The sequence below is a fragment of the Camelus bactrianus genome, chromosome 21 (assembly GCF_048773025.1).
Source record: "Camelus bactrianus isolate YW-2024 breed Bactrian camel chromosome 21, ASM4877302v1, whole genome shotgun sequence".
Lineage (NCBI taxonomy): Eukaryota > Metazoa > Chordata > Mammalia > Artiodactyla > Camelidae > Camelus > Camelus bactrianus.
The window spans coordinates 27,149,106-27,164,478 of NC_133559.1; the positions used below are offsets into that span (position 1 = coordinate 27,149,106).

General features: G+C 50.7%; 1 protein-coding gene across 1 annotated transcript in view; it reads left to right on the forward strand.

Moving 5' to 3' along the window:
* CACNA1E (calcium voltage-gated channel subunit alpha1 E) overlaps window positions 1-15,373 on the forward strand; it is a 345,741-nt gene that overhangs the window by 284,926 nt on the left and 45,442 nt on the right. Inside the window, exons 26-27 of the mRNA XM_074349901.1 lie at window positions 419-525; window positions 13,372-13,468. Coding sequence (XP_074206002.1) covers window positions 419-525; window positions 13,372-13,468 — 204 coding nt within the window. The remainder of the gene's footprint in view (window positions 1-418; window positions 526-13,371; window positions 13,469-15,373) is intronic.

Sequence of the window (15,373 nt, forward strand, 5' to 3'; positions counted from 1 at the left end):
GGGCTGAGTCCTCCTCGCCTGCATCTAGTCCCGCCCGCACTCACCGCCCTCCACTCTGTCCCCCACTGCCCGAGCACGCCGCACGTCAGTGCTGTTCCCAGTCTCACCCGTCTGGGATTCCTCCCATCTGTGCATACGTGGTGATGGTGGTGCTCGGAACCACTCGTGAGAGGAGGGGTGCGGCAGGGTCCTGGGAGCCAAGCTGTCTAGTTGAACCCTGGTAACTGTGAGAAAGTCCTCAGCCTCGCAGTTAGGTGGAGGGAGCCCGTGGAACCCGTCCTCCTGCTCCTCAGGCCCCTGGGTGGGGTTGGTTGTAGGGGCAGTGGCGGTGGAGTAGTTGCCACAGGGAGCCCAGAGCTCAGGGCACGAGTTGCCAGCCCCTCCTGGGCTCATTGGGGGCTGTTCTCTCCTCCTGCAGATGATCGACCAGGGCCTGATCCTGCAGGACGGGTCCTACTTCCGGGACCTGTGGAACATCCTGGACTTCGTGGTGGTGGTCGGTGCGTTGGTGGCCTTTGCTTTGGCGTAAGTAACCCCTTTTTCTCACTCAGTTCCCTTCCTTCCCTTCCTCCTGAGACTGGCTGATGAGAGGTCTTCTCCAGGGCCAGTCTGAGAAATAGTTCACTCAGTGGTGCCAGCAAACGCTGCCCTGGGGGCTGCTTCCCTGTGGCCCTTGGCTCAGCTCCTAAGAGCCGGTAGCTTCAGCTCACTTGCCCTGAGGGGTAGGGCTGGTGAAGGAGGGGCAGGGAGAGTCTGTAGGGAGAAGTCAAAGCCCTGGAGTTCCCTCCTGTGTGATGAGGAAGCCTGGGCAGGCCTCCCCTGTGTGGGCAGTACCCCCACAGGCTCAGGGAGGGACCCAGGGACAGGTGACAGACCCTTTCCCAGCTTGATTCTGTCAAACAGAGGATCAGCTTGAAAGAAGATGCAGAGGGTAGAGCAGAGCTGAGGATCATAGAATCCTGCGCCTGGGGAGATGCCCTGTGCATGAGCAGAGGTGCCCCAGCGCCATTCTAGGAATGTAAGAACCATGTTAATATGTTAGTAAGCTCTGGAAGGGAAGACTTTCCAACCTTCCTTGGTAACACACTTAGCAATATCGTCTTAAACCATTCGGGAGACTAAACCATGTTTATTACATTAGGGTTTTTTGGTTTTTTGTTTTGTTTCTTTGTTTATTTTTCAAACATTGATCCAGGCAAGGGCTCTCTTAGCCCTCCGGGATGTAGGGAGGAAGTAGGCCTGTGGTCAGGGCCTTTTCCCTGAGCTAGTGGTTATAGGCCCCAGAAGATGAATGACAGCCTTTGGGGTCTATCTGTACCTTGTTCCGCCATCAGAGCAACATCACCATCTCCCGGGGAGAGCACAGCAGAATTCCCTCCAGCCTCTCTGAGCACAGAGGGAGCCGTGTCTTCTAGGCAAGGCTGGCTACACCATGTGATGGGGCAGACGGCAAGTGTTCAGGAGCTGCCGTCATCGCTGCAGCTACAAAAGGGAGGAACCAAACACCGCCATAGATTTGACCGTCCCGGATCCAAGTGGTCAAAAAGGGACCATCCATCCCACCTTCTCCCCAGACACTGTCAGCTTCCATCCCTGTCCCTTCTGGTGGAGAAGGAAATGGGGTGAGAGTTAAGGAATGTTCCTCTGTGGCTGGGGGTGGGGAGCCCTCTGTCTGTAAGAGAGATGAGGGGTTCCCTGCTATGCGAAGAGTTTAAGATCTCCCAGAACCCGAAAGTGGACGTGTCCATTGCTGCACTGGCCATGGGGGACCCCCCCCCCAAGAGGAGAGCCAGGCTGGGTGTGACTCGTGACCCTGAGCTGGGCTGGCAGTCAGGACAATTCTAGTGTCCTGTTCCTTAGGCCCACCAGTGTATTAACCCATTAGAGTCACGTGGAGTCCCTGTGCCCCTCACGACAAGGAAGCCTCTTACTGGGCGCGGCTGAGCTGTTTGGGAGGAAATTACACAAAAGTATGGACTTTTTCCCAAGCATCTGGATCCTGTATGGACTCTCATAGCAGGGTAAAAATAAAGGTGATTCTCACTCTCCGGAGGGGACTCCCCCTCCTCTTCCTCCTCCTTCATGGAAAGAAGCATCAAAGTTGGCCTTCGTGAGGGAGGGTGTAGCTCAGTGGTACAGCGCATGCTTAGCATGCATGAGGTCCTGGGTTCAATCCCCAGTACCTCTGCTAAAAAAGAAAGAAAGAAGTAAACCTAATTACCCCCCCAAATTTAAATAAAATGAAATACATTTTTTTTTTAAAAAAGAAAGTTGGCCTTCGCCCTGAGAAGGTCCACCTTTTTGGTTAGAGAGAAATCTTACCCCGAGCTTTTAAAGTCAGGCTCCCTTCTCGTTTTACCTACTCATTTGCATACACTGTTCACCATACTTTTCTTCTCTGTTATTTTTGATCTCAGTAAAATAAGTTGTCTCTCTTTGAAGAAATAAAGGACAAGGGGAGAGAAGCATGTAGGAAAGAAGCCGCTCCCTCTGGAGGAAGAATAGGGCTCGCTGGGCTGGAAGGAAGGGCCTGGGCTGTGGAGTCAGGAAGGCACTGGCTGGAATCCCAGCTCCTCTACTTCCCAGTTTCATGGCCTCGAGCAACATCACAAGATACTAACCCTCTTAGCCTCAGTGTCTCATCTCAGCCGTAGAGACAAAATACCGTGTGTCGAGTGCTTAGTCCAGAGTCTGACACAGTGTGAGTGATGCAGGAATGTGAACTCCCCCTCTTCCACTCCCATTCTCCATCACATGGTGAAGTCTGACTAGGGAGCAAAAGGTGTGTGGAGGCATCAGTGGAAGATGAGCACAGGCTGGTTTCCACGCCATGGCGGTTGTATGTCCAGCACACACCTGGCCTGGGTTGGTGCCGGTGGGGAGGAGGTGTGTGTGAGAGGAAGCCTCTGCGGGCCTGCCCGGGTCTGCAGTCCAGCCCTCTCTCCTCAGATCCGGGGCAGTGACGCTGGGCTGGAGGGCCGTCACCTGTCTTGTTCTTTCTTTGTGCCTTTTGAAACTTGGCGGTGGTAGCTTTGGTGCTGGCGGCAGGGGAAGCCTTAACCGCCCGGAGCCGAAGCCTCTCTGTTGGTGCTCAGACCAGGTACAGTGCAGGGAACCCCAGGAATCCCCTGGTCCTGGGGTCCACGCGTATGTGATGGATTGAGAGTTATGATCCATCACTTGCTTTTAGTCACTTGAATGTTTTTATTCATTTCCCTCTGAGGTGTAAATGGTGTTTGCTCATCCTTCTCCATCCACACTCTCTTTTGTTAGCATCCTTCTCAGCTTGCCATGCGCATTTCCTCTCCCCTTTCTCCTGCTCCTGGAGTGGGCTCCCCTCCCCCTCCCCACCCCGCTCCTCTGGCCATCCCCACGTTTGCTGAGGTCCAGGTAGTGCTTTCTCTTGCTCATATGCTCATGCTTCCTAACTCTGTTCTCTCCCTCTCCTTATTAAGGGCACAGAGAATTCAGCTTTCCCATGACTTTGGTAGGGTTAGCCAGGGTCTCCACTGCCAGCAGAGCGAAGACCTAGCCTGGGGCAGGTTGACTTCGGAATAAGGCCTACGTCCCACTGTGGGGCACTGCTCAGGGGCTCAGGCCAACAGGAAGCCACATGTGAGTTTTCCTATAGGCTTGTCAAGGACCTCCCTCCCTGTGGACACAACTTGCATTGTCATATCCCATATTTCTGCCCCTAGGAATATCCACCATTCGGATAACCTTAACTCCTGTCTCTCTCTCTCTCTTGGAAATTGAACCTCACCCTACTGAGGCTTCTGCAAAGGCTGTTGTTCAGTTTGAGCAGAATTGATGGTAATTGCCATGGTAACCCCTTTGCATGGCTCCTCAGGAATCAGAAGTGTCAGCCAGAGCCTTCTCAGAAACCAGCCCATGTCCTGAGAGCAGCACCCCTAACCAAGGGGAGAAAACGGCCTCTAGCTGAATTCTCAGGGAAAGCTGAGCCCTCTTCCTGCAGAGGTCTGCACCTGCCGTCATGTATGTCTTCTAGAAGCATATATGTTGATTGTGTAGTGGCTGAAGAGAAAGCTCTCTTCTCTGTAGCTGCATACATACAGCAAGTGAAGGGATTCTTTATAATGTAAACCCGACAAACCCCACGTGGGGACTTTATTGACTGTTGAGGAGGAGGGGAAGGGGGTTTATTTTCTCTGAGTGTGGGCACACCAGGGGGCAAGAAAATAAATGGAAAGATACCCACATTGCACCTTTCCTGTTCTCGCCAGCCCACTTTTACATTATAAAGCATTTATAAGAACACTCGGGTCTCCCCCCGTAAGCCCAGTACCTGGATAGAGGGGGAGAGTTTGGGCAGAGGTTGGCTACGACTCTCCCGCACCCCACTGCCCTCCCGGCACCCCCCTTTCTGGGCCATATGGAGACACGGAGTGTTTGCCAACTATAAATATCCTGACTGTGCTTTTTCCTCTCTGAGGTTTCAAGAAAAGTCTGGTGAGTGACTGGATCTATGAAACCTTTCTTTTTTATCTTTTTCTATCTGAAAAAGAGGAATTCTTCTGTTTGATAGTTATTTTCCACTGAAAGTGCAGAACCTGCTTTTCCTGATTTCCTCACACCCCGTTGCCATCGCTCCTGCTTCCCGGCCTGCTGAGTGGGAAAGCAGAGATGGGCCAGCCTTGGCATTTCTGGGTATGTGCACATCGGGCACATCCCCCCACTTTGGGGCACCGCCAGAGTCAGCTTCCTTGTGGGGGGGGGGGGTCATGTGGCCCTGCTGCAGGTTGAGTTCATGAGCCTTACGGGAGCCTGCACAGTGATGGCGATGCTGTCTGGCCCTCAGGTTTCCTGTCTTCAGTGCTAAGTGAAGGCTTCCAACTTTGGGGAGGTGGGTGGGCAGGGACAGGAGGGACCCCAGGGGAGGACCAGAACGTGTGTGGTTCTGACTCCAGCTCAGCACCCACCCCCCTTCTTTCCCATTGCTCTACAGCATGTTGTTGGATTAGCTCAAGTCAGGTCGCCAGGTGAGCTGTCCCAGGTTGGATTCTAAGTGGTAAACTGACAGCTTATGATGGTTTCTCAATACCAAATGGTTTAAAAGAAAAATACCTAGCAATTCTGCTCCCACCTCCTCCCCAACGTGGGTCTGTGCCTCAGTCAGAATCACCCAGGCTCTGGGCCAACTGATGCCACAGCTTCCCAGGGCCATTTCCCACCATAGTGGGGCCCGAGGGAAGTTCAGGACTCCCTGGCCCGCGGGGCATCTGGGTCACAGCCGCACTTGGCCATTCATTGTTCAGTCCTTAGCCACAGAAGGGAAACATGAGGCAGTCTGCCTCTTGATGCCAGAAGGAACCGGAAGCCCCACATTAGCCTTCATTACATTCTGTTCGTTGAAGTATGTCACTTTCCTGACACTTGACGCTCTGCCCTCGACTCTAAGATGCGTCAGGTCTCCTGAATGCATTCAGGACCAGCCACAGCGGCAGAGCTGCTTCTGAATTCATTCAGTGAAATACGCAAACACAGACAATTTTAGATTTGGAAGGTCCCTAAGGAGCCCCAGAATATGGTACTCTGGTTCTGGTTTTGCATTTGAGCTTTGTGTTTGCGAAGGTGGGAATGTGCCCATGAGAAGGGAGTCACTGTTTAGAACTGAAGTGCCGGTGGGTGCTCACACACGGCAGAGCGCGGTAACGGTAGAACCCACATCTCACCTGACACCTGCCTGACCCTTCCTCCTGTTCTTCGCTGCCTGCCTGTGTCTAAGGCAGGGCCCGCAAGCCTCAGGCTTTGCCTTTGGGGCTACTTTCTTGACAGCCCCCGTTCTTTTAAAACTGAAGGGGGCGTCTCCCACAGGAAGCTGTGACTACACATTAATCTTATGGGGAAAAACAGTGGACGAAGTCCTGCTTCATGCAAAGAAGACCCATTTAGCACCGCGCCAGACAGTTCATCCAGTTCCACTGCTCTGTGGAAGAGAATGAAAGATGAAAATTAAATTTAGCCATCAGGTAGCCCATTAACTGTGGATTTAGGATGCTGGCTGGGCTGGGATTGGAAATTTCCAGCAGCGAGCACACAGAAGGATGTCACTGCTTGAGACTTCAGCCTTAGGGGTCACCTCGCTGGTGAGGATGACTTTATCTGGCTTTGTGCCCAGGGAGGGACTCTTGGGGTTCCCACTGCTGTATTTTATACCCTAGCTGCCTTGCAAATGGGGTTTGGGAGGGAATAAGAAGGGTCAGAGTGGGAGCCTCATGGAGAGAGTGTCTGAAAGGAAGAGATAAGTTCCCAGTCTTTCTGCCCCAGTGTGCATGTTTTTTGATGGACACTGGAAAAAGCATTGTTTGTTACATGTGCCATTGGTTCTGCTGGGGAACCCCGTGTAGAATGTACACTCAGAAACCTTTATCTTATGGAGATAACAAGTGTGAACGCCCAGGGATTGGCCTTCTTTTAACAAGCACCAGTTTGAGAGATGGTTGGTTATAAGTAGGATTTCAGCCCATGGCCATAGAACCAAACAAAATGAAAGGGTCCAATCGGAGAACATGGCCCCATCCACATGATAACCAACAATTTGGCTAATCAGATTCATATGCAAAAAGCACCCTGCACAGAAGGCGAGGCTTTGCCGCCGTGGGAAGAGCTCTGTCCTGCAGGATTAGCAGAAACCCGTCACTGTGCCGTCCAGATTTAAAAGAAGGTTTTAGAGTAATTTGGGTCAGAAGATTTCGTGATGGGACTTGGGAAGTATCAGCTCAGATCATGTGGACTGTCAGCCATCTGCTTAATCCACACTCGCAGAGGCACAGCATTATGAATTAGTCTCCAGCTGGGGGAGTGTATTGGCTGGACTGCAGCCGGCACCATGGCCTTCTTAGAAAGATCAGCAGCTGAGGGGGTCTTTGGGTATATTTAGAATATGAAGACTAAGAAGCAAGACAAATCAGGTGACTGTTCACCAGAATGAATAACAGTACTGCTAGGAGACAGGTGCTTTGCTGTCTCTTGCTGTTTCTTAGTGCTTGGACAAAAATACCTTCCAGTAAAAGTATAGTGCTGTGTTTTGCAAAGGAGAAAGTTTGCAAAGGCAGTGATGAGTGTGTACCAGGAGCTCGCTGAGGTCCATATGCAACAAGCAAAGGACTGTACACTAACCACTTAGAATAGAGCGAGTGCTCCGGTCCCAGAACAGGGAGAGATGGCAGAGTTCTAAAGGATTTAGGGCTCATGGGTGGCCCCAAGAGATGCTGGGGTATGGGTCAGGAAGAAAAATCATCCCCACATCAGCAGCCAGCAGTGACAAGTTCAAAGTGCCGGATTTAGATTCTTCACACAGATGAACTAGCCTTGCCAGCGGGTCCTGAAGAGTTCTGTTTCCAGAGACAAGCATTGCCGGTGCAAAGGGGAAAACTTCCTCCTCACCTCCATGGGTCTTTAGAACTTTTAAAGTGCTTTCACGTTCTGTATTCCACTTGGCACTCAGCAGTCCTGCTTTGCAGGAGAGAAATGGATTGCCCGAGGTTTGATTAGTTTGGCTCATTTGACTAGTTCAGTAGAAGAGCCAGTTCTTAGACCACCGGTAAGTTTGACTTCAAGTTCCAGGCTTTCTCCATTACATTAAGCTCCCTTCTGCCCCTGACGTTCTGCTGAGTTCTAAGTGGCTCACCTCTGTAAACTCAGCATAGTGGCTTGGTACGGACCTATCCTCATCCTGCAGTTCCTCTGTCTCCACCTGGAGACAGACAAGTCCTAGGGGCCAGAAGGAGAAGGCGTCCTTGACCTTGGTCATCTTGTTCCATCTGTATCTTTTTCTTCCCATGAGCCCTCACAGACCCTAGACTGATAGAGGACACTGATAGATGGGCAGTTGAGTATTTGAGCTCGGGAGCTGCTGGTTTCTTCTGCTGTTTCCGTCTTTGGTTAAAACCCTCCAGTGGTAGGGAGGAGGGTACAGCTCAGTGGTAGAGCACATGCTTAGCATGCACAAGGTCCTGGGTTCAATCCCCAGTACCTCCACTAAAAACAAACAAACAAATAAATAAACCTAATTATCCCCCCCCCCAAAATAAGTAAAAACCCTCCAGCGGTGCCCATGTGAAAAGGCTTTGTAATGTTCTAAATAAGAGCCTAGGTTTCAGAGTAAAGTAAACTCAGCACTATTAACTATTAGCTGTCTTATCTCTCTGAACCTCTACTTGCTCATCTGTAAGTAGAAATTAAAAATAGCTGTATTTTGGTCTTGTAAGAATTAAATAAGCTAAAACATACTCAGTGTCCAATATAGTCCCAAACACTTAGTAAGTGCATAAGGAATGGGAGTTCTTCTTGACTACCAAGTCATGGTCCAGACACTCAGCGATGCTCAGGGCTCCTCACGTCATAAGCCCTCCGCCCCCCTTTACAGTCCAGCAAGCCTGTCCTTTTCCCTAATGCAAGAGATTCCTTCCCAGCCCTGTGCTGCTCCCTCCCACCCCGGGGCGGGGGGTTGGGGGGGAACCGGTGGGGGGAGGGCAGAAGGTCATTCCACTTACAAGGAAGAAGGACTCTTCACAACCCAGTGTTCTGGCTCTGTCCCCCATGGAAAGAGAATCAGTTCCCAGCAGAAATCAATTTGAGAGCGTGTCCTTTGAGAAAGGGGGGGCCTAGAAGCTGAAAAGAAAGATTACAGTGAATGCTGAGTGATTACACATGAAAGATCTGGAGGGCAACTCGACAATTGAGCTGGAAAATTCTCATTTTTTAGCTGATGAGGCATAAGAGAAATGTGGCATTTTTCTTCCTGGAGAGCAGCCAAGAACTTAACAAATAAGTAGAAAATAAATGGGGAAAGGGCGAGCCCAGTGGAGCCCCATTAAAGTGGGGCCAGTACAGCCGCGCCTGTGAAATTATTATCCTCAGATTTTAACCTTAGAATCAACTTGTAAACCTGATAAAACTTCTCTAATTAGCTAGGGAGTGTAAAAAACAAAATCTGGTTATATGTTTAGTAGCAAAGACTAGCAAAGTGTTATCAAATGATTATATTTAAATGATTTGTAAAAAGCTCCTGAATTTTTTCTAAATCAGTGTGCCTCAGTTGAAGTCCTTGAAGAGTTTGTCCTCTTAGTTGGAAAAAACGTCTCCCTTGCAATCTTGTTGACTTGGATAGTGGCTTAATGACTCTTGCATGCAGGGGTTTGGGAGAGGACGTCCAACCTAGCCCATGTGTACACTTAGGATATATTTTAATTAATGGGGTCCAAAGCGTTGCAGCTTTTCCTGACTCTGTGGCTTGGTTATCCAGTATTCCATTCATTTCTAATGGCAGTTTTCAAATCTGTACTGAACATATGTTGGAGAAAATTGAGAGCGTAAGCATGTTCTTTTGTAACCACTCAAAATCATGGCTTTTCAGTGGCCCCTCTGCAGTAAGAGACCTGTTTGAAAGATGCACAGAGCAGTGACTAATTTTTATTTTACTTTTGGCCTGTGTCTGATTACTATCCTGGGCTCAAATCTGTGGGGGTCTGAATGGGACAAATAGCCCCCTACCCCGTACGTTGCCAGCCACAGTCAGCTGTTAAGATCGGAGTGTACCATCAAAGAACTCCACTTTCCAAAACAAGGGACACACACACACACACACACACAATGGTCAGAGATCCCCTTTGTTCCATAGCATTATATTTTACGAGGCTCCCGGGGCAAAATTAATTGTAGAGAGCAAATTCTGGCCTTTATCCAGGTGTGTCCTTCCTTCCTACGGTGGGCATCTGTGAATGTGAACCTCTGAGAACCCACTAAGATGCTACTGGATGTCAAAGTTTTGGGGTTAAGGACCCAGGCTCAGCAGAAGCTGGACGCCTGGTATGTGTGACCCCGGATCACCTGCCCATCCATTGATTCCACTCTGTTCTCTCATTTCAGGGATATGGAAAGGTCTCCCTTAGCCTTTCCTTGAGATGAATGTAGCCTGGGGAAAAGAAGGTGACCTGTGTAGTTGTTTTGGTAAAATTTTCAATCAGATAATTTCGTTTTTTTCCCATGGCATTTAGCTTGCAATTATACTTTAATTTGTTTGCTTGTTTACTTGAGGCCTGTCTTCCCTACTAGATTAGGTCAGGTCCAAGAGAGTAGGGACCTCATTTGTTGTATCCACAGCGGTGTATCCAGCACCTAGAACAGTACCAGAGACATACGAAGACTCCGGCAACGCTGTTACATGGAAGGGTGAAGCTAAACTGGGCTGGCCTACCACGTGCTCAGTCTCATGCGTAAGAAGACCCTGTTGTAACTCGGCGGAAGATAGGCCCTCTGCCTTCTGCATATTTGGAGATTATCATGTGAGGGACTTAAGGTTTATAAAGCCTTGGGTTTAATTCTCAAACCATCATTCATTTGGCATTTACAGTGAAAGTTAATATGATTTTGAATGTGGGATCATTCGCTGAATAAAATGGTCATTAGAAAGGAGTCTTTGCTGTGGCATATGTTGATGTAACATAGGTTTGTGGTATATTAAACCGTGTAAGGAAAGGAAGGGAGAAAAAAAATACCCTTTTTAGCTACAACCAAAAGCTAAGAAGTGAAGCCTGAATTCTAGATGCTTCCGAGCAGCAGCCCGTTCACACGTGGCACTGCAGCTTGCGCACCGTGTGATGCACGGCACATCTTCCTGGGGCCGCAGTTTCCTTTGCCCTTAAGTGGATGTTGGGGATCCCTTCCAGCTCTGGTATTTGGTGATGTGTTTGGCAGAGCTTAGAACCAAAACCTGCTGGTGCAGAAGCTTAGTGGTGTGGAACAAGAGCTCTGAGCAGCCTACAGATCTGAGTTCAAGTCCCAGCTCGCCCTGCCTCTCAGAATCTCATCTGTGAGCTCGAGACACTGGCACCTTGGCCCTAAAGTTATCAGGAGGGCCACATAAAGAGTTGCACTAAAAGCACTTAACACAGAATACATATTTTAAAAGTTAGCTCTCATGCTTTCTATCTCAGATGTTTTCTATTTTTGCTCTCACCTTTGTTTTTGTCCTGGGTAAGCCTCACCAGTAGAGCTGAGATGGTATTTCTTCAAGCCGCATGAAGGACAGATGGTCATATAATTTATCAAAGGGCATCCCTTTGGGTGACATCAAGACCTTGACAAACAGCGCCTCCCCGTATGTCAAGGTGGTTTTATGCCGTGGCCCGTCCACGCTTTTGAGAGACGTCAGAGTAGCCCTCTCACGGTGGTTGCATGTCCCCCCTTCAAATGAAGTCCTTCCTACACGTAGATACTCCGTTAGGACTGGAGACGCCTTGCCCAAGAGGTGGTTTCTGGCCCAGAGATGGCCTAATTCCTCTTGCCTGGTTCCGTATAAATTCACTGCAAACAAAGAGTTCCTCTGAAGACTACCAAGGAACTGGAAATGAAAGCCTACATTTAGAAAACGTCCGTTACACCAGGCTCCGTGGAATAAATGGGGAAATGCCATCTAGTTAGAGGCAGGGTTCCCATGCTTGACTAGGGGCTTTCCAGGTTGGAGGGGTGGGTGTGGAGCAGAGGGCGCGGGCCCTTCCCCTCCCTCAGCGTGTGGACTGTAAGTGCCAAGGCTGTAAGCGGGATCTCTCGGGCACCTGGGCTTCTCCGGTTTCCCGTTGTCCTTTTCGAGTTCTCATCTCTCCCTGAAGTTTACTGACTATCTCCTTTCTCTCCACTCCTTTTTTTTTCCTAACCTGCTTTCTGCTTGGATCCTCCGTAGGAATGCTTTGGGGTAAATATTTTTTCCTTCAATTTTCTTTGAAGTAAAAAAATATATATATGGGGATGGGTTGGAGGAGGGAGAAAGTAAGATTGGGAGGGAAGGAGCCGGCTCGTCGAGAAGGGAGGGGTGAGTTTCTATGAGTGGTGTGTTTCCATGGCTGTCCAAGAAGAGAAAAATCAGGGGTCACCAAGCCTTCTTGGGAAGCTGATGACTCTCTCTGGTTTGGAGATATATTTGGCTTGGCTGATGCCCTTTTAGACAGGTAGATAGATGAACTTAATAGAGTAAAAGAGTTTTTTAAATATACAAAGCCCATGGATGCAAAAAGCCACTGATATCAATGTGATACTTTGGATTATCTACATGCAGATCTAGGGCTGAGTAAAAGTGACTTGTCGGCCATGGCCTGTAACCATTGAAGAGGGTCTTAAAATTCACGTTCTGGGGAAAGTCAGCATTCTTTGGTTACATTCAGTGTCTTCCTACCTTGCTTTGTATGAAAGAGAAGAGGGCCCCTGAACTCCCGTCGGGGAGGTAGGGATGGCAAGAAGGACAGGGTCAAAAACAGGCGGAAGCCTTGCATCTTCCATCTGATGTCCTGGACGGCTCGCATTTCCTGGGAGAGCTGGTGTTATGGTAATCGGGGCCACCATGAGGACAGAACCAGAGCCTGAGCTCACTATTTAGACTCTCATTTCCTACCATCTGCGTCTTTGACAAATTGCAGTTGTTTGACTTGAATGCGAGGATCTCGGGATGCTCACGGTGGAGAGAGAAATGCAGGCCGATTTATTCATTTCCTCCCTAAAAATAGAGAGCAAGTGTATTTTATCTACTAGGAGAAACATTTCTGAGGGGCTGAATAGGGAGGGTCGTTAGCTGCAGGGCAAGGATGGAGGTGGGCAGGGGCTGCGGTTCGGGCCTCTTCCCGCTGTAAGGCTCTCTGCAGCTTGTGCTGGGCACAGGGGGCTGGAAAAGGGAGGGGACCACAGGGAGAGCCAGCCGCACAGAGAATCTGGGTGTGAGCCAGGTCCTGGCAAGAAGCCTGCGTGACATGCTCTCCCTGGAGCACGCAGCCCAGCACAGCACGAGTATCCTGTCCCCCACCGGGCTTCCTCACCCTGCTCTCCCCTGACCTCATGAACTGTGCAGAGGTGACAAACCTAGAGCCAAAGACAGGACTAGGTTGAGTCCCCTGATGAGACTTGCTCTCCACCGTAGCTCCCTGTTCAATTCAGACATCATTTGGGAGCCTCGGTGAAGACTTCCTAGATCAGGCACCGTGAGGCTCTGCAGTGTGCCACGGTCGTGTTCCCTAGTCCACCCGCCTTGCATTTGCACTTGGCCAGTGTGGTGATGGCTGTTAGGGAGAGGACGTGTTGATTACCGTGTGCGCACGGGTGCCTCTCTATGTGCCTGTGGGTGTATGTGGGTGTGTACGTGCATGCAGGGGTGTGTGTGCATATGAGTGTGTGCACCCTGGGAGTCACTGAAAAATTTTTCCTGGAGTGTGTTTTTTTGGGGGGGGGGTCTCCCTAAATGAGTCTCCTCTGGCCTCTTGCCTACCTCTCTCACCCTCTCCCCTGCCGTTGTTAATGCTGCAGTGTGACTGTCACTTTAACTCTCCCCTGTCCTGTGACTCCCCGGGGACCTCTCCCCTGCAGAACCAACAAGGGGCGTGACATCAAGACGATCAAGTCGCTGCGGGTGCTCCGGGTGCTGAGGCCACTGAAGACCATCAAGCGCCTGCCCAAGCTCAAGGTGACGTTCGCCAGGGGTCTTCCCGTCGGCCCCCTTCTTCCGTCCTCTCTGCAGCCGCGGCTGGCCTGCTCTGGGGGAAGGCGTCCTGGGAATATTCCTTGCGCTTGTGCCACTTGAGCTAAAGGCCTTAGTTTGAAAGGAAAATAACCAATATCCCAGATCTACAAGGAGGTTCTTGCCTCTGAGTCCAAACCCAGGAGGGGTTATACACGCTGCGCCAGGTCATCTAGGAGGAACCCTGTGTGGCATCGTCCCAGCGCCTCCTGTGTCATTCAGGTGGACCCAGAGCCGTGAAGTGGGGGCGGCCGGAGCCCTCCATGGGAGTCTGCACACGAGATCAGACCAGGCATCCTGGGAGGGTTTCTTTCCTCATAATTCTGTAAAACGAAAGGATCTTCTGGCCCTGACCCTTTGTATTTCTGAGGCACAGATAGGTCAATAACTGCCCAAGGACACAGTCATTTTTGGCCGCTGCAGAGAAGGGAAGTAAGCTCACATGAACAAAGTTCTTGTTGCCAAGACAACGTTATCTTGGTTCTTCTGCTCCCAGCCAGCGCCCTCCCTGCTCACCCGCCCCTGGGCGCCTTCCCTGAGCCCCCTGCCCTCAGAGGGGGTGCTTTACCATTCAAGTTGGCTAGCACATTGAACCCGCCTCCCCCCACATCACTGATAAGGAAGCTAAGCCTCACAGGGAAAAAAGTTCCTCCTCCCCCAGATCCTGTGAATGAGAGCCAGCCACCACCAGGGAGGGACCAGGGGCCTCTCCGTGTTCCCAGTTCTTCTTTCCCATTGGGTTTGCACAACCTCTGATCCTCCCCAGCAATCCCTCCCCGCCGCCCCTGCCGCCCTTAAGCCCTCTGTTTCTACAGACAGGCGGCAAACCAGCTAGGTTTACCAAAAGCATCAGAACGCAGGAAAGTCACTTTTGAATAGCCCCTCACTGGCTGAGATCTGGCGTCCGCTCAGAGCCCAGGGCCCTGGCCGTCTGCACGGAATTCCGGGGAAAGGTACTTGTGCGCCAAAGGGGGTGTCCTCACTGCCTGCTCTCCACCTTCCGCCCTGGATGAGGCATCTCCCACAGTATGGGGGGCCCAACGTAGAGCCTGGCCTGGGTCAGTGCCCATGGATGTCCGTTCCTCTGCCTCGCTCCCAGCAAAGTATGGTCGGGAGGCCTGGGGTCTCACCACTGCCGCTGCTGCAGCCCAGGTCCAGTGGTTTCGTCTCCTCTGAGCTAGGCTGGGGCCCCCAGAGGAGCGTGATGAGATTCGTTAACAGGTTGGAGAAGGCGACTCCACTCTGGTTATTTCCAACTCATTAGGAACCACGGGCCCCTCTCTCTGCAACTCCATCACCTGAGGGCAGTGTCGGTGGCTCCAAGAATTCCGTAAGGCTGCGTGTCACTCGTTCACTGCGATGCTGAACGAGTTAAACGGGCAGTGTTCGCCCAGCGCTGCGAAGAAGCAAGCACACAAGTGTAGCACCACTGTGGGGCTAGACTCGCCAGTGAGCTTAAACCTAAAAACCTAGCAAATAACCTAAAAATGGCTTCAACTGTGTTGAATTCCCACGTAGCTCTCAGCGCTTAGGGCCTAGGATAGCTCGTGCAGCTGGAGTCCCACCGCCTTGACCTGAAGTGCAAGTCCTTGATCCCCCCACGTGGTCCTCCCAGCTCTAAGAGGGGCGGCTCTCACCCCGCTCTGCTGCCACCAGTTGAATCTGTACCCTTCACAGCAGCTTGAAGCTAGAGAACAGTTATGTGAACTGTCAAACATAATTGGAGGAAGTGTATGAACTTGTTACAAGATCATCATTAAAATGAGCAAAGATGATAGTTTTATTTAATTACTCTCTGATCCATTTAGAAAGGCAAAGGGAAAACAAAACCTACTCAGTATATAAATCAAA